Below are 22,173 nucleotides of genomic sequence, written 5' to 3'. Positions count from 1 at the left end.
TTAACTAGAGTTAAATTTCAATTCCCACTCAAAGTAATTATCTAAGAGTTTATGTGTTTTCAGGCAACCACAACAGAAAATTACAAGAGGGGACTGTGCGAAAGGGGCAACAAATCATTTTCCTTCCCTGACAGCATTACACCTTGTCATCCACCTGGATGTGGGCTCCAGAAAGCCCCCACACCCTCTCACCCAACATTCCCATAAAGTGGCTCACAGAGGTTAGCCTTGATCAAATTGCTGACGGCTGATGGAAAATGGCTCCCAGAGTCATACCTGGGCTGTGGTCTCCTGTTAAATCTCACCTGAAACTGTGTCCGTTTCTGAGGATCACCCTTCAGGAAAGATACACGCCAATTAGAAAGCATCCAGAGACTACAACTAAGGATCAGGGTTTCAGGAAACACAGTCTCATAGGATTAATCATAGGGTGAATGGACTTGTTCTTTAATCTCAGGAAGAGAAGGCAGAAGAGAGCTGTGTAAAGGCCTTTAAATACATAAAAGGATGCTGCAAATAAAAAGGGAATTAACTTCTCCCTGTGCTCCGTGTGAAGCGCAAGGAGGAATAGGCGTTAAATGAAGCAAAGTAAATGCATTTGAGGTGTTATGGAAAGAGAATTCAGAGGCAGTTTGAGAGACGTCTATGGTATCATCATGCAAGGAACAGAGAGCTCACGCACCTTAGCCATCTTATGAAAACAGATGGGTACCCTCTAAGGTGACAGCTGAAGAAAATCACTTCTTACTCACTTCATTTAAAGTACAGCATTTCAAACTACTTTTCTTGGTGGGGGGGTAAAGATTTCACCAGTCAATTTTTTTCAGATCTAATGAGCATGTATTACAGGGTAACAATGCAGAGTTTACATGGTAAAATGTTATACTCTGCCTTTTGGAGGCAATTGGCATAGATGGTCAGAATGTGCCTTTTATTATTTCACTAATATATTTACAGAATAAACTATAGCCAGAGCAAATGTAATCACAGGACTATCTTTATACTCAGCCCACTAAGTTGTGGCGCATTCCCAACTCACTAAAAAAACACTGGGTAACTTGACATTTGAGGGTCTGCTTAGCATCTCGGTAGTCTCATCTTTTCTTCAGAGTAGTTTCGATCAATATTCCAATATCCTGGAGTTACAGGTTCATCCCTCCAGAAGAATAAAAATATATCCTTCTGTTAAGGAAAGAATGCAAGAACAGGAAAACAAGTTCAAACAGAGGTAACTTCAATCTACCAGTATACAGCAGCTCGATTATGGCTTTGACTTTCCCAGTGTGCTGCTTTGGTCATACGTAATTTTTTCAGTCCTGATGTGTCACTAATAAAACTTGATCTATCATGCAAACCAAGAATCACTTCTAAATTTGCTTTTGTGATTACATTATCTGACTGGGAGCCTCCAGTCATAAACAGCTATTTCTAATTTAAAAGTAAAGGCTAGTAGCTCCTGAGAGCAGCTTAAAGAGCCATTCACAAAACAATGCTATGATACAGAATGCTTCAGCTTGAGGAAGGTTACGGTCACAGAAATCAGACACTATAAAAAACACCAACTAGATTCTTTCCTTAGGAAATAGCTTTAGCAAACATTAAGCCACTGGCCAACAGTGGCTGGTGTTCTCCGACTTCGGAACAGTTGCCCATCGTGAATGTTTGTGTTTTCAGTATCTACAATTTCTGAGAGGAGCTTCTGACACACAATTGGCAAAAGATGATCCTGCATCCAAAAGCGGCCGAATGCTAGTTTGCAGCAATGGCCATTTTATTTTACGCAGAGAACATTTTGCCACCTAACTGAAAAGCTTGAGTGTATTTGGATGTCTCTTTTCAACCACAATTAGGCAGATGTTCACAGGGGAGCCAGAGCCACACAAGAATGCTACCTCTGCTGAATTTCAGGGTTGTGTCCAAAAAAGTGCCAAATTCACATGGCTCCAGTCATCCGTCCTGAAACACACTACAACTTTTTAACTCGCTTTCTTGAAAACTCAGGAAAGCTGCGAACACACTGAAGGCAAGATCTTCCAACAAAGTCTTTAGAAATCACAAAGACACAGTGACTTGTTTTTCCCACAGTATGTTACAAGTTTAATTGTGCAAAAATACAGTCATCAAGACTTCAACTTTGTTGCGAACTGAAGATAATTCCAGTGATGTACAGGCATTGAAAGAAGTACTACTGTAATTAGAACAAATACACCGTAACTGTTGTTGAGACAACCAACCAGTTTGATACACTGAGATACTGTTCTCAAGTGATTTAGACAACCTGTATTTAACTACTGTACATCAAGAGAATCAAAGAAATGACATCTAAAAAGAAAGCTAGTAGCAAACTAATGAAATTTAAGGCTGCACTAACTCAAAAGAACATTAAAAAAATGGTTTAGACAGATTCCCCAGTGATGGCCAAGAACTAGTCTGCGATGCTGCAGGTGCCCTGTGTAACTCCTCTTCATTCAACACGGTATATATTGTGTTTCAGCCACACGAAAAGTTTTCCTAATGCCAATATTTCTTTCAAGCACAGGAAGATGACGCCTTAACAACCTTTAAAATTGTATTTCAAACTATGAGACACCAATGGTGTTGCAAAAGAAATAGATGAGAAAAAATACCCCAAAAACCTGTCAGAGCTCAGTCCTCTGGCTCCACCACTTAATAAAACAAAAAACTCCCACCAAAATAATACATATGGAAAAGAAAGGCATTGCTGAATCCCCTCGGCCCCGTTAAAATCTTTCTGTAGCACCTACATCACTGAGGAAAAAAACAGTTTTCAAAGCAATTCCTCTCCTTGCGCATCCATGTTTTAAGACATTTGTAATGCTATTCTGTGCAGCTACTTTTTGGTCTTAACAAATCTATGTGCTTCTTGCAAAAGCGTTTCAACATCTTCATTATCTTTGTCTTCTGAACTTGGTTCCCAGTCAGAGTCTTCATCAGTAGGTTCGCACTCCTCTTCCTCATCATCTATAAAGCTGTCATTAAGGTCATATTCATTTGGTTCATCATCATTGGCACCATCTTTCTCCACAGCCCTTTTTCCTGTAGGGACAAAAATGTCATATATTCATGAATCATAAATACAGAACTAAAGAAACCTTCCAGAGACCATCTAGTCAGTCTCTCTCCTCAAGAGAAGAAAGAATCAACTAAAGCACTCTACTCAATGCTGACAATATTGGGCTTGATTTTCAAGACTCTCATGAAAAGCTGTAGCATCTCTCTCTGAGCTCTCCTGCAGCACTTACCAGTCTGATCACTTAAGAAATCATCCTTACCAGTTTTTCTTCCAGCACTTGGAAAATAGTATCAGGCCTTTTCTGATAACATCTTCTGATATCAGAAGAAAACTGTATCAGATAATGGCTTCTGATAACTCTCCTTTGCTTAAGGAGTGGCACACACAATTTTCCTAGTAGTCTTCCTGCTACTTCTGTACCTAAACAACACAGCTATCTTGCCACTTAGCCTCTAGCTACTGCTAGATGGCTATTTTGACCCTAGATTTTCTGCCTTCATCCATCCATACTTACTTAGGACTATCTTACACTCTTACTCTTTGGAATCTGACATTCTGCCTTCATCCATCCATACTTACTTAGGGCTATCTTACGCTCTTACTCTTTGGAATCTGACACGGCTTTTAATTCCCATTCACTTTTTTCCTGAGCTTCAGGTGAGAGAAGGGAATCTACTAGATCACTCGCCTCCCATGTTCTCAACTTGAATCCATGCTGGACAGTCTGTGCTTATGAGAATAATAAGACCAAAACCTGCTTAGCAAAGAAAAGCTCTTCTCCACTTTCACAGCACTGTCAGTGGTATCGTTGGATGTTTTTGGGTTTTTTTGTCTGCTTCCAGGGAAGTACAGCTATGCTCATCCAGGAAGCCTGGCACAAATTCAATCTCAACACTACTACTTGTAAAAAAAGCAAGCAGGATTTTACTAAAATAATGACTACTTTCTCCTCAGGTAAGTATTATCAAGTATCTCCAGCACTACTAAATGCCCAAAAAACAAAAGAGATTGGTTGCATCCCATGCTGATGTGCCCACTCACAACATGAGAACATACTCACCATTTTTTGAAGTTCGTTGTCGGGTTCCTCTTTCAGTTACTAAAGAAAGGAAAGTTCTTAGTCAGGACAGAGTACAATCAGGCATAAGGGTTTGTCATAGAGGTTGCTACAGTAGAAGATTGACTTATTAAAATGCTGCAACAGTTGTGCTGTATTTACAAGCATAAAAACCTACTCTACTGCCCAAAAACCGTTTTATTTGTATTGAATGATTCCTGAGAGATTACCTGGATGAACTGTTCTTACAATTATGAACCATGCCATCTGTAGACAAACGTCATCAATACTGGTTGTTTCTTTTTCAAGCAGAAAATTGGAGTATTTAAAAGCATTTAAATATTTTACACCATTGTTTCCATAAATGCAATTTCTCCTTAATAATGTCATAATCCTGATTCTTTAAAGTAAAATAAATTTATCATTACATTTCCATAACTATTCTGCTCTGAAGTATTGTTTATTGCATTGGGATTTCAAGTAGAAAAAAATCTCCAAGTCAAATCATCAAGAAAAAGCATGAAAAAATACTGAGTATCTTTTCGAATTCTTTGAGAACATACAAAATGTAAACAGAACATTCCTCTGTGTTTTTCAACAAGTCTAGTTACTGGAATGTAAAAAGACTAGAAAATTTTAGAATAGAAACTCAGGTTCAGACTTAATTATATTCCTGCCAAACCTCAAGAGAACATACATGCAAAAACTTGTTCTCTCAGTAAGAAAATCGCTGGCAAAAAATAAAATAAAATAAAAAAAGATGACAGACATGCTTGCAATGTTTGTTTTACAGCATAAGACTTTAAAATTTTGTTACCTGAGGATTTCCTATCAAAAGAAAAATAAGAATAAAAAGTAAGTATGAAATCTTCAGATATAAATCTATACAGTTACTTCAGTAATACCTAAATATATTCCCTGTTTCCATTTTAATACTCCAGCTCTGAATGGAGGAAGTAGAATACAGAGATCTGGTAATATTACACTGTACCATGTTTCATTTTCAATAAAACCTATTAAACTCATGAAAATAGCTACTTGCCATATGGCATTTGTGCCAATTCCTAAGATACAAAGCATGCAAACTACGTCAACTGTGTCTGACCCAGCCCATCTCACTTCAGTTGAAAAACATTTGAAAAAGTGAGTGCAAGTTTGCAGAGGCCAAGCAACCTTCCTTATCACAGACAAGGGCAAGACCTCACGCTTGAGAAGAGAAGGGTACAGGGCAATACAGAGAAAGCTGCAAATGTGGTGTTATGCACTTAACAGTAGATGAAAGCGTTTTATTCCAACTTTTTGGTTGGGTTTCCCCCCCCACTTCGAGCTATATTGAATAATTTGGCTTACCTGGAGGTGCACTGTGCTTGTATTCCAGCTTGTGCTGTGGATTCTTCCTGCAAAGAAGAAAACAGTAAAAGCTTGATTCACCACCTTGTTCCACATACTTAACAAGCCCAGAACTCCTTGGTATTTTCTGGATAATTTTCTTTTTAAAATAAAATTCTGTGACGAGTGCCTTATTGCAGTGTCTCAGCTTATGGAATGTAGGGTCAAAAAAAATCAGGTTAAGTAAGAGTTCCTCTTGTTTAAGCAATTTTAAAAAAAAAATAAAAATGGTCGGTCAAAACCAAGAGATGAGGTAGTTTCCAAAGTTGTAAGATGAGATGCATTTGTTCTGCATAATAAGAACCAGTCCAATTATTTACTCTCACCAAAAATGAAACCAGAACATAACTTGTGGTGCATAAAGTACAATGCATGCACAGTGCATCACAAGTCTGAGATATCCAGGTGTAACCTCCATATTCTGCAACGTAAGGCTACAAATTGAATAATTTGGGAAAATTAGAGAATTTGGAAAGAATTGCTTTTCTCAAGTGATCGCAAGGAGAGGCCATGGAAGGATTCTTCACAGAGATAACTCATTTCTGCAGCACACTGCTGCAATCCAGCAAGTTCAATATACAAGTGTGTATGTCTTCTGTTAAAAAACAGCATCAAAGCACTGAAAGAAAAATCTGAAGTCAACTACTCTTCTGCAATAAATGTTCCCCTCATTCAGGCTGTGATCCAGGTCATTAACACACTGATTTATACCCCCGCCAAACAGTTATCCAATGCTGCTCTGATGTTTTAACTTGGTCCAACTTACATTGTGCTAATCTCTTGCGTTAGCGTATTAGAGGCTTTTCTCAGGGCTGCATGTTAAAATAGTTTCAACTCGATTTATTTTTGTGCAGAAAATTTAAAAAATTTCTAACTTTGGAAGAAAACCAGTTCAGCTGTCCTAATTTTTGCTTCTGAAAACAAGCAACAATTAAAGCCCACTATTTAAGAATGACATACCATGTGACATTGCTTGAAACTTGTGAATTTCTGCAACTGCAGAAGTTCTTGTATATTTTACAAAATACCCTTGCGGTGAAGACTGCCCTGTGAAACTAGTTGTTTATTTATGTTTTCTTATTCTTTAAAAAACAGAACATAGTTACCCTTCAGCAGAAGAAAATCTTATGTCAAATAACTTGTGACAAATTTACATACTTCAGGTTGATTTACAATTCTATAGCTACTGCTATCCCAAAGTACATTATGTGTGCATTAGAAGTGATAGGTATCTGAACACAAAAATGGAAGTACAGCTTCCTATTAAATACACTGTACTGAAACAAAAAGAATTGCCGATTTCAGTACTTTACTACTGTTGTCAACATGAGACCATTTGATCCCAACTCAAGGCACAGCATTTAGGTCACTCAATTATGCTCCCTTCAAGTAGCAGCCAACAGATAAAGACAACAAAAATAACACAAAACCCCTTCAAATTACGTCTGTTGCTTTGTTGAAAGAATTATCATTGCTTCATGGGTGCCTCTTTTCCTCTACCCTCAAAGAATGAAACCCAGATTAAGAAATGATCAACTAATACAGCACAGAGGTTGTCTTATCTGAAAGAGAGACAATGTTGGTTTTGGATAAAGCATTCGTTGTACTCCTGAAAAGTATGTTGGCAATGTCATTACCGGTATAAACCCAGATTTCTTATCCCAAGATGAAAAATTAATCTCATAGATGTTTGTCAGAAAAGAAACACTTTTTCTGCACTAGTTGAATATAACACGGCTTTTTCTTAAAAGCTACCCTCACTTTGTTACATTTCATAGAGAACACGCTCTTTAGCATCACCACACTTTCTGGGAAAGAGAGGAGAGGATGTTTCTGCTCAGGCACAATCTCCATTAACAGCAGCTGTTAGTTTCACTATGCCCCCACAGAAGTGCCAGTGCCTCAAAATATATCCTTTTGTCCATTGTGTCTATTGCACAGTAGTCATTAAACTTTGCTAAATAACAAGCGTAAAACCTAGACATTGAGAAACAAATGGAATAAAACAATCTTTTGAAGAAAATCAACAATGCTTAAAAGAAACGGCAGTCAGCCATAAACCGGATTTTATTGCTGTTGCTTAAATTATGCTTGCTAACAAATCAAATACTGATTAAAATAGTTTTTGTACAAAACCTCAACAAATACTTTATCAAAATTTAAACTACTATATCAAGAACAACATGTAACAACAAATTTTTGTTTATACTGCTTGTTGACAAGTGAAAAAGTGTTGATCTCTAGGTCACCGGATAAGTTCCAAAGTCATGTTTTCATGTTTGCCATCTGAAATCACTAACAAATACCTTCCACACTTTGATGCTTTAAATGTAGCAGTCTGTCCACAGTAAATTTCTGAAGGCTACAGACAAGATTTAAGATCAAGAATTATTCTATTGTCAATTTGCAACTCCAGAGGAGAACATGCTTAACCTGTAAAACAAGAAAAGTCATTTTGTACAGTGTTTCTTACCTGTAACAAGCAGTTCCATATGGACATTCAGGCCGGTTATCATTGTCATCCTGAGTTACAATCTCCATTTCATGATAGTCATCATCATTAGGGTGACTGAACTGCTGAAAGTGAATGGGATTCTTCCTGCAAAAGACAAATACATCGAGAACTGACTGTTCCATTTAAACACGAGAAGCGGAGATAAGAAAGGTGTTACTGAATCAGTGACAACGCATTTTTCTGTGGTTACATAAAGAGAAGCTTTTAATGTTTTAACTTTATGCAGAATGTAAGACCTACTTCAGGATAACAGAAGAATAGTTTTGTCTCAGCACATGCTGCAGAAGAGGTTAGAGCAGGAATTTTCCTATTTGCCATCAGCTTTAAGTTTCAACCTCCAACACGTATGCAATCTACTGACACAGTCATATAGCATGAATCTTACTCAGTGGCCGACTTGCTCAGTTATGACTCCCTCTGGAGCTATCACAGTGCTATAGAAATCACTGCCGAAGTCTTAGCTCAAGTTAGAAGGGCCAATGCATGGCAGCCGAACAACTGCGGTATTAAAGACTTGGGTGAGCACCTCTTAGCTTCAGGCATATGTCTCAATTATTATTTCTGTTCTGTATGCAAGTTACTACTCAAATACTTCCAGATGGAACAGCCTGCTGGACATTACATTGATCATGCTGTCAAGTTTGCCTTGGCTTCCATGACGTTTTATTTGAAATACCAAATTACAACGATGACATGAAGTTGTACAGTAAGACATAACAACTCTGTATGTAGCTGAGTCACATCAGTGTTAGCGATGAGAGCACATTACTAGCAGCTGCAACTTTTTCCTCTACAACACTTAGGCAGTTGAATCCAAGATGAGCAAGCAGTGAACACAAATATATGCACCATTGAAAGAACACATCTACTGCTTCTAGCAATAGGTTTGCATATACACTATACAAGACCAGGCAGCTATAAACTATATCAGTTAGAGAAGATTTTGCTTTATAAAACTTTGGTAAGTGATGTTAAAAAGAACACAGAAAAACACATTATGACTTCAGGAGAAATTCTTGTGACACATCAAAACATACTACAAAAAACATGTCAAAATGAACATACTGGTACCAAAAGCAAATCTACTTTTTCCCTATAATTTCTTTCAGAGACACTTTTTTCAAACATAATATCTAAAACCAAGAAATGGGAGGTATTTTAATAAATGATTTTCGAAAAGACTTGCACAAAATACTTCAGTGATTTACTACACTAATTCCCAGAGCACATTATCTTCAACGTGTTTGTGCAAATTATAAAAGTGAACCGCTTCCCTCAAGCAAGAGGAATGACAATTTTAAACTACAGAGTAATCACGGCTTTAATTTACACTTGTTACAGCTGCCTTTAGAAACAGCCAGAAGCACGTATGTAGCTAGCTACATACACAACAGCTTACTCATTGATCACAGGCCTTCTTTCCTTTAAATTCACAACTACCTCTTACAAACTCCACAGGGAACAGTCAATATTAATTTCATCATTTCAACTACCACCAGAAGGAAAAAAAGCTTTTGTTACAGCTTCTGCAAAATGATTACTTTAAGCGCTGTGAGCTCTACTAGCCATTCAGGCCTCCTTTTAGGCACTCGGAAAAGATTAGATATTTAGTACTAATACTTTAAATCTTCATTCGCCTGGTATCTTTCACTCAGGAATGTCAACAAGCAAGCTACAGATAAACTCTTCAATGAGGTCCTTATCAAAGATCCAGTGTCCCTTGGATCCATTTACATAGGTGACAGACTTCTTGTCCTGGTCTTTTCTGTTAATTTCTGCAAACTGGGGGGTAAGTAAATACGGTTCCACTAGAAATCACTGCAAGGTTGCATTTACCAGTCTTTTATTCTACAACAAGTTCTCAGGAAACATCACTTCTTATGCCAAATTCAGACTGTCCGCCTACTTCTTTTCCCATTTAAAAATAAATGGGATTAAACCAAGTCATTTTAGCGGCTACTTGCTTTGTTTTCTAAACGCATAGAGCTAACTTACTAGCAATATTAGCAAGAATTTTCAGTCATTTGAAGCACAATTCATCTTCTCAAATGGATACATAAGCAACTCATGTTCTGTGAAATCATTTTAATACTTATTCCTACAGTAAGATACATGTAGCAACATAGTCACCAAGGAAAGAAGGCCTAACAGCTGTTGATGAGCCAACCTATTGTATTGTAGGAGATATCCATTTCCTTTCAAAAATTTAATTCGAAACCTACTTGGACAACACCAAACAGCCTTTATTGGAGGGCTGGGGAGAAAAAAGAAAAGCAAGTCTTGTGGGAAGAAGCAGGAAGAGAAACAAAAGGGTCTTGATATACGCTCCCCAGCACTAGGCTACAGGATTCTTCGGGCCAGTGGATGATGCTCCTCAAATTACACACTACCTGTGAAGCACCTTAAACATGTCCTACTTCAGATGCCCAGGACTAGCAGAAACATCATAACGATACCCAGCAAAATAAAGAGAAGCAGAAAAGTGCATAGCTTATATTAAGCAAACATTTTCCCTTGTTGCAAAAATCTAAAGCTTCTTCCTTATATTAAGGGTTTGGTTTGTTTGAGGGGTTTTTTTAATTATTTTTTTTTTTGACACAAGATTTGAGTTGTAAGAGCACAACATCTATCACTTTGTAAGTTGCACTCCAAAGTTAATTATTTTCACAACAAAACCTTACTGCACAGGAATATGTTATTCATTTGATCAAAACAAAATCATTAAGCTTTACTCGTGCAAAAATTAACCAATTAAAAGCCTATTTTAAGAATAAAGTTTTATGAGAGTTGCCTTCTCATAAACAGTCACAGCTCCTGCAACTTTGCTTTCACAGCAGCTCTGAATTTGTGCACTCACACTTCTTGATGCAGAAAATTATTATAAAGTTCTTCAGAATCAATGCAGCCATCTCAAGCAAAAGTTAAGTATTGCTCAGTGAAATATTTGAGACAGTTTTTCATCTGTGCATCTACCAAAAGCAACTTAAAAGCTTCTTCTAAAGCAAGTTTAACTGATTAGTTCAGAATCCCTTGCTCCTCATAATCACATGCTGAAGACCCCTGCCATTTCAAGGGCTTATTTTCTGAGCTACTAAAGAAACTGGTACTGAAAATGTAATGAATTACCACCACTAGTTATAAAGCCATAGAATTCAAGCCTGAAGTTATGCCACAACTGCACGCAAGACGTTTGTAAGTTCTAAATTTTAAGTTTTCTTAGAAGACAGGACTCAAAAAAAGACAGATGCAGGTCTTTAGCTTACAAGACTTAAGGCTTAAGGTGAAAGTAAAAATACTTGTTTTCATAAACAAAAAACAAAGAGCAAAGTATTTAGAAGAATGCACAGACAAATCCAAAGGTTGGTTGAGCGTGCCCTGCTTTGACAGTTATGGGAAAGATTTACACACACCCAGTCAGCAGAGAACTGTATCACAGGCTAGCAAAAGGACAGAAGTGCGGACAGAAATTCTGAGTTACAATTTTAGAGATGAGAGTTCAGGTCTACCACACCCCTTCTATGCAGCCCTTGAAAAGGGGGGTTGGGTTTGGATTTATTTTTGTTTTTAATTCGCTATTCTTCCCACTTCAGAAAAACAAGCAACAGACAAGAAAATGAACACAAGGCAGTATGCAAAGAGTAAGTTCCTTGAAACAAATACAGTCAGATACAACATACACAGAACACCTTTGCCTCCTAGTTTCTTTCAATTTGGTAAAGCTTCAGGCTACCTCAGAAAGAGAATCTGACACTGAAGGACGATGTCAAGAAGAATCCTGCAGCAACAGCTGTGCATCAAGCTTGATTCTTTCAAAAGCACTGTTTTCAAATTCATAAATGAAGAAAGCGAACTATAGGTTACACATTTAGTTCCTAAATGTTTAAGACGTGTTAGAGAAATGTAATAAAATTAATAAAACTAACATTTAATCTTTTCAATTTGTGCTATTTTCCTAGGCACCTACCAAAGATGCTGAAGTCATTTCCAGAAGACAAGTATCTCTTAATAACAGTTTACAAAATAGACTAGAACACTGAGGAGCATTTAGTTGTTGGATAAATGACATGTTATGAATAAGAAACCTCACCTAGAAAAAAAAACTTAAAGGAAATATTACAGTTACCAAAGGAGTACTCATTTAAGATGTTGACTCCTACAGCACATCTTGTTAGAAGACACCTTTCATAAGGCTAAAGTAATCAAGGAGTGGGAAACTAACCATAACAAATAGTTTTTGCTCAAGGAAAACACTACACAGTGAAAAACTGAATATACCATCAATGTGTTCCTTCAAAGTGTCCATTCACGTCACACTTAGGTACACGTCCTGTTAAAAATACGGGTAACCGCAGTGACTTGCTTTACTCTAACACAGCTATCCCATCGACACAGAAAGACTACTTGGTCGTCTTGCATTAAAAGCAAATACTAAGACAGACTATGAAGTTTATTTCTTTTGCTGCAAACGAGCAGGTTTAGTCTCATGACATTTCCTGAAGATCAAAGCTGATGTTTTTGATACTTCCTATTTACAAATTTCTCCAACAAAGTAAGATTTTGCTATGTGTTATTTCAGAGCATTCTTTTTCTTATAAAGCAATACTTTCCAAAAGTATCGCTGCCAAACATTTTAGAATAAAGACCCAAGAAGAAACGTGCACATGCAGGCTCCTATTCCATATTACCTGTAACTAAAATTTGCCTTCCTAAACGTTAGGAATCCTTCAGCATATCAGAGCTTAACCCCCATACAGGGGAAAACCTGTCTGAGCAAAATTAAAAGTAGCTGGACCAAACTAGAGGCTGCATTTATACTACTGGATCAGCTTAACTGCCTAATAAAACATGTTTTCATCATAATCATTAAGGGCAAAAATTGCAATATGTGAAAGCACACTGCATGAAAATTGGAAGTCTGGTGTGTTCATTAACACAACAGCTTTACACTTTTGATATATACATCTGCAGCGTTAGGCACACCATTTACAAGAACTCCTTTACTTGTGCTTGTTTGTTTTCTGAACAACCTCACTGTTTTTCCTATTGCTCAAGCCCCTTAGGAGAAAAGAAAAAAAAATTATTGTTCTTCACTTGAAGTATTACCAAAGACACTGACCACATAAGAGTTAACATGGAGGTCACAAGTATACTTTGTTCTGGTTTTAGGCAGGGTACTAAAAGCTTTAATAAATAAATAAATAAACAAAGCATGCAGACTGGCCAAGCTATAATAAAAGTAATTCTTGATTATTTAGGGATGACAAATACGTATTTTAAATATTCAGACTACAAAGCATGCAGTAACTTCAATAAATACAAGCATCTTTCTTAAAAGTTTCATCTGCTAATAAAACAAGCCTACAGGGTCTATGTTGGCTATTTCAGCCATTTACATCTCTTCTCCCTGCTGGTACATGTACCGTACACACAGGTTTTTTTTCTTTTCTTTTTAAAATGGACCTTTGTTTCTTATTTCCTGCAACACTTCATCTTTTAATTTGCTGAAGTACTTCACCCCTTGTTTGGGTTATATTAGCAGTGAGCAAGACACCATGGCTCCCCTTCTATATTTTTAAAATTCTTGTTATGCCATTTGTTTCTCATCAGTCCCGTTTACCAAAAGATTTTTTTCAAATCAAAGCTTGTAGTGACTTTACCGTTTTCATAGCTAATACATCACTTCTTAATAACAAGCTAGCTTAAGCTAGTTTTAATTTTGCTTTACCTGTAACAGCCTGTTCCATACATGCAAGGTGTCCTCTTATGCTTGATCTGTTTGGAGCTTTCTGAAGCATCTGCACTTCTGGTTGAATCAGAAATCTCAGTCTCGTAATCCAGATCTGCATCAGGCTCAAGAATCCCTTCCTGGGCACCAAAATATTGGGAAGTCCTGCCCCCGTGAGCTTGTTGGCTTGTAGAACCAGTAATCTGCTCTTTGTTTTCTGTTTCCTCAATTCTATTTTCTTTACTGGAGATCTGACCTACTCTTTTAGACCATTTACTATGCAGCTGCCTATCATTTTTTTCCAGAGAACTTCCAGGGTTTTTTGTTCCAGTCTTGCCATTTCCTTCCATGTTCCTCATGGTATTCTCAAGAGGAAATCCAGATGTATTCTGTGGAACAAGGTTACATTTTGAAGGACCTGAAAATTTACACTCTTCAGAATTAAAAGCTTTAAGGTCAAACTCTGCCTCATCATTCCTGTTTTTAAAATCAGAGAATCATAGAACAGCCCAGGTTGGAAAGGACTGCGAAAGATCATCTGGTCCATGCTTTAAAATCTTCTGCTCCACTTTCCAAACTCAAGTTAGTGGCTAAATACAGCTGCTGAATGAAAGGCTCAAATTAAGAACACACACACACACACACACGCTTTAAATAAAAAATTTATCCTCAAGCTCCCGTCCTCAGCTTCGGTTCCCTCACAACACAGTCAGGCTCCTCTCTTACCACCTCAGCTCGTGAGTAGTCCAAGGACTTTAGTTTAAATTAACTTTCAATGAAAAGCACTGCTCCTGAAAAATTAATGGGGATTATACATGTGAAGATACAGTAGACTCTAGAAGGATGTACGCTCCTATACAAGAATCAATTTTAATCCCTCAAGTACCAAGATATATGGAATATATATATTTATCTATATACGGGAGATATATGGTAATTCATGATTTACGTCTCGACCTTAATCCCACCCCAATACATCTTAAATACTTCAGCTCATGGCTCTAAATCATAGACCAGTTTGTCAGTAGATATCATCAGGCAAAGACTTCAGTTTTGACAAATACTGCATTTTAAATTTTGGAACACATGTATGTTTAAAATGAGAGACGTGTGCTTTAGAAAAAGAATACGAGATACATAATCAAGACAAGAACATTGTCCCGACAACTGAGACACTACCTGGAAGCATACATGTATTGAAGGCTGACTACTCTGATGCATTACAGAACTATTCAAAAGTCTCTGCTCTCTACAGTTTATTAGCTAAGTTTCCCCTCCACTAAATTTATACTTCGTTTACATGGATGTGTTTGGCAGAGCGTGAAAATCAGCTGGTGGTTTCCTATTTCATTTTGTTCCTTTCAATGCAAGCCTCATAAAATGTTAACCAAAAGTAGAGACAATTACATTTGAGCAGCAATGTGATTGGGAAGGGGCAAAGTCAGCATTAATATCCAATGATCCTGACAGCAGCATATCTAGTAAGCCAACTCGGAGACAAAGATGACTCTTTTATCAAGACTCACAAAAAGGCTCAGCAAACAACTGCAGCTTAGGAAATAAGCCTTCATTTGCAAAAGGAAGACTAAATCACTCTAGTTTGCCACTCCCGCTTGTGACTTCTCTACTATATCCTTCAATCCATTGCCTGTATTGTATATAATGAGACTAAACACTTTCACATTCATTATGATGACTAGTTGAAAAACAGGTTGCAGTCAAGCAAAACCAAAGACAACAGCAGTACTGGCGCTGGTTACAACACACACATGACCTCACCACCATCTGCCGGCTGCTGGCCCTTAGAAGAACTAGGACTCTTTGCTTCCTACCCTACAGTAGGTTTTCTCAGTCACCTTAAATATGACAGCAGGGCCATGATTTTGGTTTTGATACCAAAATTCTAATCTTTCAGAGTTCTCTATGATTATTACTTTTGCTTGCTAACCCATTATTTTTTCTGCAAAGTTCTGAAGGCAATTTCTTACACTGTGCTTGAGATAAAAATGATTTATGAAATTATTTGGAGAAAATAAGTAAGGTTTCATACTTACAAACTGTAAAATGAAATAATCCATTATGTAGTCACTCACCTTATAATTTGACAAAGAGAAAATAGCACCGCAGCAGGTGTTAATGTACCTAGTCAACAACAAAGCTCACCACTCAGAACACTTTTTCAGATTAAGAGATAGCACTATGTTATATCAAAACTACCCTGACGGGTATGCTTTCCATGAGTAGATCATTTCAATTAACCTTAAGATTTCATTAAAAAACAAAACCAAAACCCCAATAGTTTTCAGTGTCAAAACCGACGAAGCATACCAAATAATAGTATTGTATTTTATCAGATCCTAGAACAGATCCAGGCAATTCTCATGCTAGAGGTTACAAATACCTCCCCACGTCGTTCAGTTAAAGGAAGAAAATCAGCAAAAGTCTCAGTTTGCTCTCACCAGAACATGTTTTGTTTGTCTTCAACAATGATCCTTCTCTTTTCATTACTAGCAGGGTGCTATCAGTAAGTATTTAACTGCCTATAAACACAGCTGTACTTTGAGGACACACAAACATTGACCAGCCAGACTGAAGCGTCTGTTCGGTCATTGCCACAGATCATTTTGGACCTCAGATTACTTTTTTTTCTTTCCTTTTTTTGACTCAGATTTTGAGGCAGTGGCATAAGCACACTCCATGCTACCTTTCTTCAAAACATAGCCATTGCTAAGCCACATACCATAATTTTCTGACCATAGAACTTCGCCAACTAGTTTGGGCAAAGTCCAGTGTCTCATTACATCAGTGCCATACCATCACCTAGTCCTAAAGGGTCCTCAGAGAAAGAAACCACACACCAAGCCACTCCTAGGACCAGTACTTTGGCCCATGTCTTCCAGTCTCTTGCTGTAAAGCTGAAAGTCTGGTATTTCTGTGGAACATTTGGGGCCTAAGTCCCAGATCTCAAGAAGAAAGCACAGAAAACCAAGTCTCTGAAGGCTTCCACAATCCTTGCTATAGAGCTGTCCAACGGACTGGCATTTCAAAACAACTGTTAAAACACCACATCACAAGCAGAACACATAGTTATGTTGTAAACCCAGCCTTCAGTGTGACATTGCCGACCACATTCTCATTTTTTGAAATACCACGGTTCTGCCCTGAGCCAAAACATTACCTGAGATGAAGGGACAGGGATGGAAAGACAGCTCCTTTTCCCTTGATCTTGCTCTTCACCTTCAAAATCCTCTATAGTTTCTTCAGAAGCTAATCTTTTTTTCTGCTGCACGTTTACTTCTGATTTTAATGACTCCATATTGCATTCTCCCCTTCCTTGCTCTTTTTTCATTCTACTACCTTAAAAGAAAATTAAAAGGGTGACTTTTGGAATGCAACTTTTACAGTGAAATCCTGACATTAGAAATCTAAAGCTACATCGAAGCAGAACACTGGGCAAGAAGCATGGAAATAGCAGCAGTTGTGCATGTGCTGTTTCAACCACACATTTTTCACTGCCCGCTTATAAGAGTAAAAAGTATGTTTTAGAATGAAACAGATGTTTGAGGGGGAAATTTGGAAGAAAACAATATGCGGCAAAGGATATTCTGGACTGACTGTATGACTGACAATTTCATTTCCACAACAGGAGATGATCAAGTGAACCACACGTCCAAGGACAACTTTTACCTCAGACCTTCCACGTAAGTATCTCTTCAGACTACCAGTTTATACACACGAGCGTTATTTAGGACACAGCAAAATCAGGGTATGCCCACTTGCCTAGTCAACCACATCACAGTTGATTATTTCACCAGCCTGGAATCAACAGAAAGACAGCAAATGTTGTGCCTCTCTTTGGAAAGCTTCACATCTCAGAAAACTGTAACATCTCCATACTGAAGTAGTATTTTCTGGATATACAGCTGGGAGACAGCAAGGGCCGTTGTCCTGGTTTTGTTACAGCTCCATCTGCTGCAAAACGCATTCAGAAGAAAGGTAATTGATGCCATTTTGCAAGACTTCAAAAACTCTGCCACTTCAAAAAATACTGATGTGACGGACTCACGTGTATGAAGCAAGGAATTTTTCCAATTTTTAATGTCCAACTTCAAAACCACAGATTGGTGTTACCTTTCCAGTAGGACGACAGACAGAAAAAAAAAAATAAATAAAAGGGCAGCCTTTTAGGTTTACTCTCTGCCTTTCTACCTTCCCATCCAATACCCCCCTAAAAAGATGCAAACCATTTCACAATTTTAAGGAAATACTTTAGATTTGCAGGACAGATTGGTTGTTTTATTAAAGCAGCCCATTCTAAGCTGGAATCATTATCTCACGTAAAGACTTTTTACGCAGCTCCAACAGTGTCCGTATGTATCCCTAGCTCCCTCAAGGTCAGGCCTTCAACAGCAGATACCCCTTGCCCACACAGCTCCAAATCTCGTCACCTACGTGATCCAATTGTTTGGTCTTTGAAACAAATGTCATATACACATCGATAACGAACACTACAGTACTTGTGGAGAAAACAAACAAACAAAAAACTCCAAACATAAGAAAACAATCACACAGTGCAGGACTCGGCACAGCCAGCAGAAGTCCCCCGGTACATGCCATTTTGAGGTAGCTTTTGAGGAAAGGAATAGGCAGGGTAGTTGATGGCGTACAACAGAGGAGTTTAAAGCCACAATTGCCCAGGTCAATCCACCCAGACACCTGCATTTACTACAGGAGATAAGAAGCAATTGCTCAGACACCATATGAAATACTTCTGCAGGTCTGCTTGGGCATCAAGAGACAAATTTCTCCATTTAATTTTCTTTTAATTTCTCCAAATTTCACCATCTCAGCAGAAATAGCTGGTGGAGAGAGGCATTAAAGAACAGCTGTTGGACACAGGGGGGGGACCCCCCACCCCCCAGCCACAGTTCGTACACAGTTCGTGACTGACTGACAAAGGGAACTCAGCTGTTAGCACCTAAACCACCCCACACCTCGCCGCAGAACAGCAAGCAGGGCGGGACATGCCACCTTCAGCGCCAAGACAGACAGAAACGCTGGGGGAGCGTGTTAATGTACATAGTCATTTTCCTTCTCATCTCCCATTTCTTTAGTCCTCCAGTTCCATCGATAAAAGTCACCAGAGCAATAAATGCTTTGCAGTAAGTTTGTCAGAGAATGTCTCAGGGCAGTTTAGAAGACTTTACAAGCTCCCAGGACCAAAGTTAGACATGCTAGAAGATTTTCTTGGGATTGTGCCAATGCCGCACACTTGTGTCTCCCATTGATGGTGACGAAACGCAGTATTCTGCTGCTGTTACCGCTGATACACAGCAGCAGAAGTTTATTGTGCATTCAGCAATTGCCTTTTGCGGGAAGGACAAGAGGAAATGCAATACCACTTTAGCCTCATATTGGTAAGAAACTGCTATACTGTGATGAACTGCTCCTCCTAGGAAGTAACTTTGGAGTAAGTGATCAAGTTTGTGATCAAGCTCGATTCAGTCACAGTTTAAAAAAATAACACCCACCACTCAAAAAAACCCCTACCTGTAAAATCTGTGAAATTAGAAGAATCTAAATTTAGAAGAGCAATACATCAGTGACTTAAATGTGGAGAAGGCTTGGAATTAAAGGTACAGAAACTACCTAGAATTTACATACTAAACAAAACAGCCAAGTTTATAGGAAGGGGCTCCAGAACATCAGATATTCAGCTGTCCAAAGAGAGTATATTACCTAGCATTAAAAAAAAAAAAAGAACAGAAGGAAAATCAACTGATCAGAAGGAGCTCTGTCACACCCATAGGATGGCCGACAAAGGAGACAACAGAAGTCAGTCTCTGTCAGCTGCCAGGCATCAGGCATGGAGCATGGAAAGAGAAGTAACAAATTAATACTTTTTACCACCACCATTACAATTGGAGAAAATGTTCTCAAAGTACATAAATGTATATTGGTATGCAAACGTACTACACTGCACACCTACCTCCTTTCATCACAGGCTCAGAAATCCTCTGAACCAGGAGATCGCTTTCCAGCATCCAGGATGGAAGCATTCTCTTTCTTTGAATAGATTTTGACTGTTCACTTTCATTATCATCAGAAAGAGGAACCTGAAACAATATTTACTGTTTAGTACCTTTTTCCACTTACAAAAGACGGGGGAAAAAGCTAGATCACAAGTTAATATGCAGTTATGTCCTTCAAACACAGCCTGGATAACTACTGACTTTTTGGATGCTGCCCATTGCCTGATTTTTTTTTTTTTTTTTTTTACAGTTCCTACTCACTCAGAAGAACTTTCATGCAGTAAAAAAAACCTCCCTAGACCTTTGGAATAATATTTAGAAGGCTGCAAACTGAAAGTTTCATAGAAGAGCTTTACCAGCATCCTGCTACAGCGTTTCCACACAGAGAGATAAGAGAAAGAGCAGGTTTCACAAACAAATGCCTATTTGTTAAAACAATCCCAGAAAAGTCTTACTAGCATTCTTTTGATTCCCTTCTCCAGAAAGGAGCCACACTCTAAATCTTGACTATAAAAACAATGTAAATCCACCGAAGTCACATTCAGTACATATTCACAGAAAGTAATAACTCTCGGTTTGAATCCCTACTCACTAAAAGGTAAGTACCCACCCCAGGAATCTCAGCTCCAGTAAAGGCTGACATTTCATTTGTTGTACGCAGTTACTACCTACTGTACAATGATGCTGACCAACGTGTCTCTTTTAGCCCTGTGTTGCTGGATACACAACAGAAGATCTATGAAAAATCCCGCTGGCTCCATACACTATTTATGAGACTGTCTGAAAGCCATTTGACTTGGCAACATTTAAGAAAAACAAAAGATGCTTGCTTTGAAAACTCTGTTTTGCTGGACAGCATGCTAGCTGCCAGGGGAAAACTGGCGGGTTCTTTATCTCTGTGTTTGTATGGATCTTGACAACACAACTCCATCACAGCTGTACCATCCAAATGACATAGGTTGCTAATGCCCTATAAACAGATATTACTTATAGCCAGCACCAGGCATCTACAGGGCAACTACCAGCTCTCCAGATATAAATTTCAGAGGTTTTTAGGCTGGTTGGAAGAACGATCATTTACTCCCCAAGGCCTTCGCAGGTACGTACAGGGCAGTTACTGATACGGACCAGAGACCAGAACTGGCTTTTGTTCTGTAGTACTGAACTTGGCTACAACATTGCTAGTTCAAAATATTCCTGTAGCAATAGTAATTTCTGTATATTTGAGAGAACAAATTACTGCATTGTAATCATCATAAACATAAATATACAACAGCAATATATTTGTATATTTGTATAGCACACAATCCCAATCAATGAAACAAGAGATACTTTGTCTACACAACTTTCATTGTCCTAATTTACTTCTCAGGAAAAAAAAAGGTTTAGAAAACACAACGCCTTTTTAATTTTCAGCACATGCTTATAAATACTAAGTTTAATTAAAAAATTAAGCACCCACCAAATGTCTGGAAGTAGCATCATTTTTTCTCATTTTTGTGGCTCCCTGTATCTCAGAGGCGGAACAGGCTGGTTCTATTAACAACGGACTACAAGACATCTCCACAGGATAAACAGTTGGTGCCGCTTCTGCATCAGCCTCCTGATTTTTTTCTGACAAAGCAAAATAGTTTTTAGCTCGTCAAACTCATCATAAATATAAACATTCACTTTTTACTCAGAGAAGCTGGTCTGAACGTTTGCCATTAATACACCTGTGAACTGAACGTAATGTACTCTTACATCAATTTACAGAGGAAATAAAAGTCTTCCTTGCTACCTTCCACTGAAAGTATTTTGAACAGATTTTCCAATCTCTGCTGACTGCGACTGCAGCGTTCTGAAGTACGTAATTCATACTAGTCACTGCCATGAGAAAACTCTGAGAAAGCTGAAATTACAGCTTACCGTAAATCTGTGCAACTGCCCAAAATGTGATCCTATACCAAAAGCCAACGTTAAAATACAGCCTGCGGGATCAGACGCCCAAGGAATCAGCACTTCTTGGGGAGTTCTCACCAAAGGCTACAAGTCTGCGGCCCCGACCTGACACCACGTACTCGGCTGCTGCTTTTCAAAGCCTCAGTTCAGAGCCACCACCTCTGAAACGCTTTTCAGTCGCGACAGCGCGCCGCGACTGCGGTGCTTTTCCCTCGAACGCCTTGCCCTTCCACGAGCCAAGTCACGAGCACACAGAATTAGGGGGGGAAAAGGCCTGATGATGCTGCTTTCACCGCACAGCTCCACTCGGGAGCCACCGTCCCCCCTTTCCACGGCTTTTCGCCTCAGGGGGAAGTTCATCGCCTGGGGAAGAGAAACACCAGAGGCCAAGCTCTGGCCCCTCCCGCTTCCCCAAACAGGCCCCTCCAGGTGTTTTTCCACAGGTTTCGGTTCTCCACGGGCTCCCCCCGCCCCTTCCAC

The 22,173-nt window shown here is 38.6% G+C and overlaps 1 protein-coding gene across 1 annotated transcript; it reads right to left on the bottom strand.

The window, feature by feature from the left end:
- Positions 1-2,851: 2,851 nt before the first annotated feature.
- APLF (aprataxin and PNKP like factor) lies at positions 2,852-21,355 on the bottom strand. Its single transcript, XM_009699058.1, has 8 exons — positions 21,215-21,355; positions 19,710-19,836; positions 16,899-17,077; positions 13,721-14,109; positions 7,954-8,079; positions 5,442-5,488; positions 4,095-4,133; positions 2,852-3,057 (listed from the first exon to the last, which is right to left on the bottom strand). Exons 1-8 carry the CDS (start codon positions 21,311-21,313, stop codon positions 2,852-2,854), a joined length of 1,212 nt encoding a protein of 403 aa, XP_009697360.1. The 5' UTR covers positions 21,314-21,355.
- Positions 21,356-22,173: the final 818 nt, after the last annotated feature.

The sequence above is a fragment of the Cariama cristata genome, unplaced genomic scaffold, assembly GCF_000690535.1.
Source record: "Cariama cristata isolate BGI_N322 unplaced genomic scaffold, ASM69053v1 scaffold11834, whole genome shotgun sequence".
Lineage (NCBI taxonomy): Eukaryota > Metazoa > Chordata > Aves > Cariamiformes > Cariamidae > Cariama > Cariama cristata.
Note: the sequence above shows the minus strand (reverse complement) of the source record. Positions and strands in the feature narration are given on the sequence as shown.

Excerpts from the sequence above, each read along its gene's own strand:
- APLF (XM_009699058.1), bottom strand. The coding sequence starts at position 21,313 with ATGTCTTGTAGTCCGTTGTTAATAGAACCAGCCTGTTCCGCCTCTGAG. Across the intron at positions 19,837-21,214 it reads ATGCTACTTCCAGACATTTG|GTTCCTCTTTCTGATGATAA; the intron begins GTGGGTGCTTAA and ends ATATTGTTTCAG. Across the intron at positions 17,078-19,709 it reads TGAGCCTGTGATGAAAGGAG|GTAGTAGAATGAAAAAAGAG; the intron begins GTAGGTGTGCAG and ends TTTTCTTTTAAG.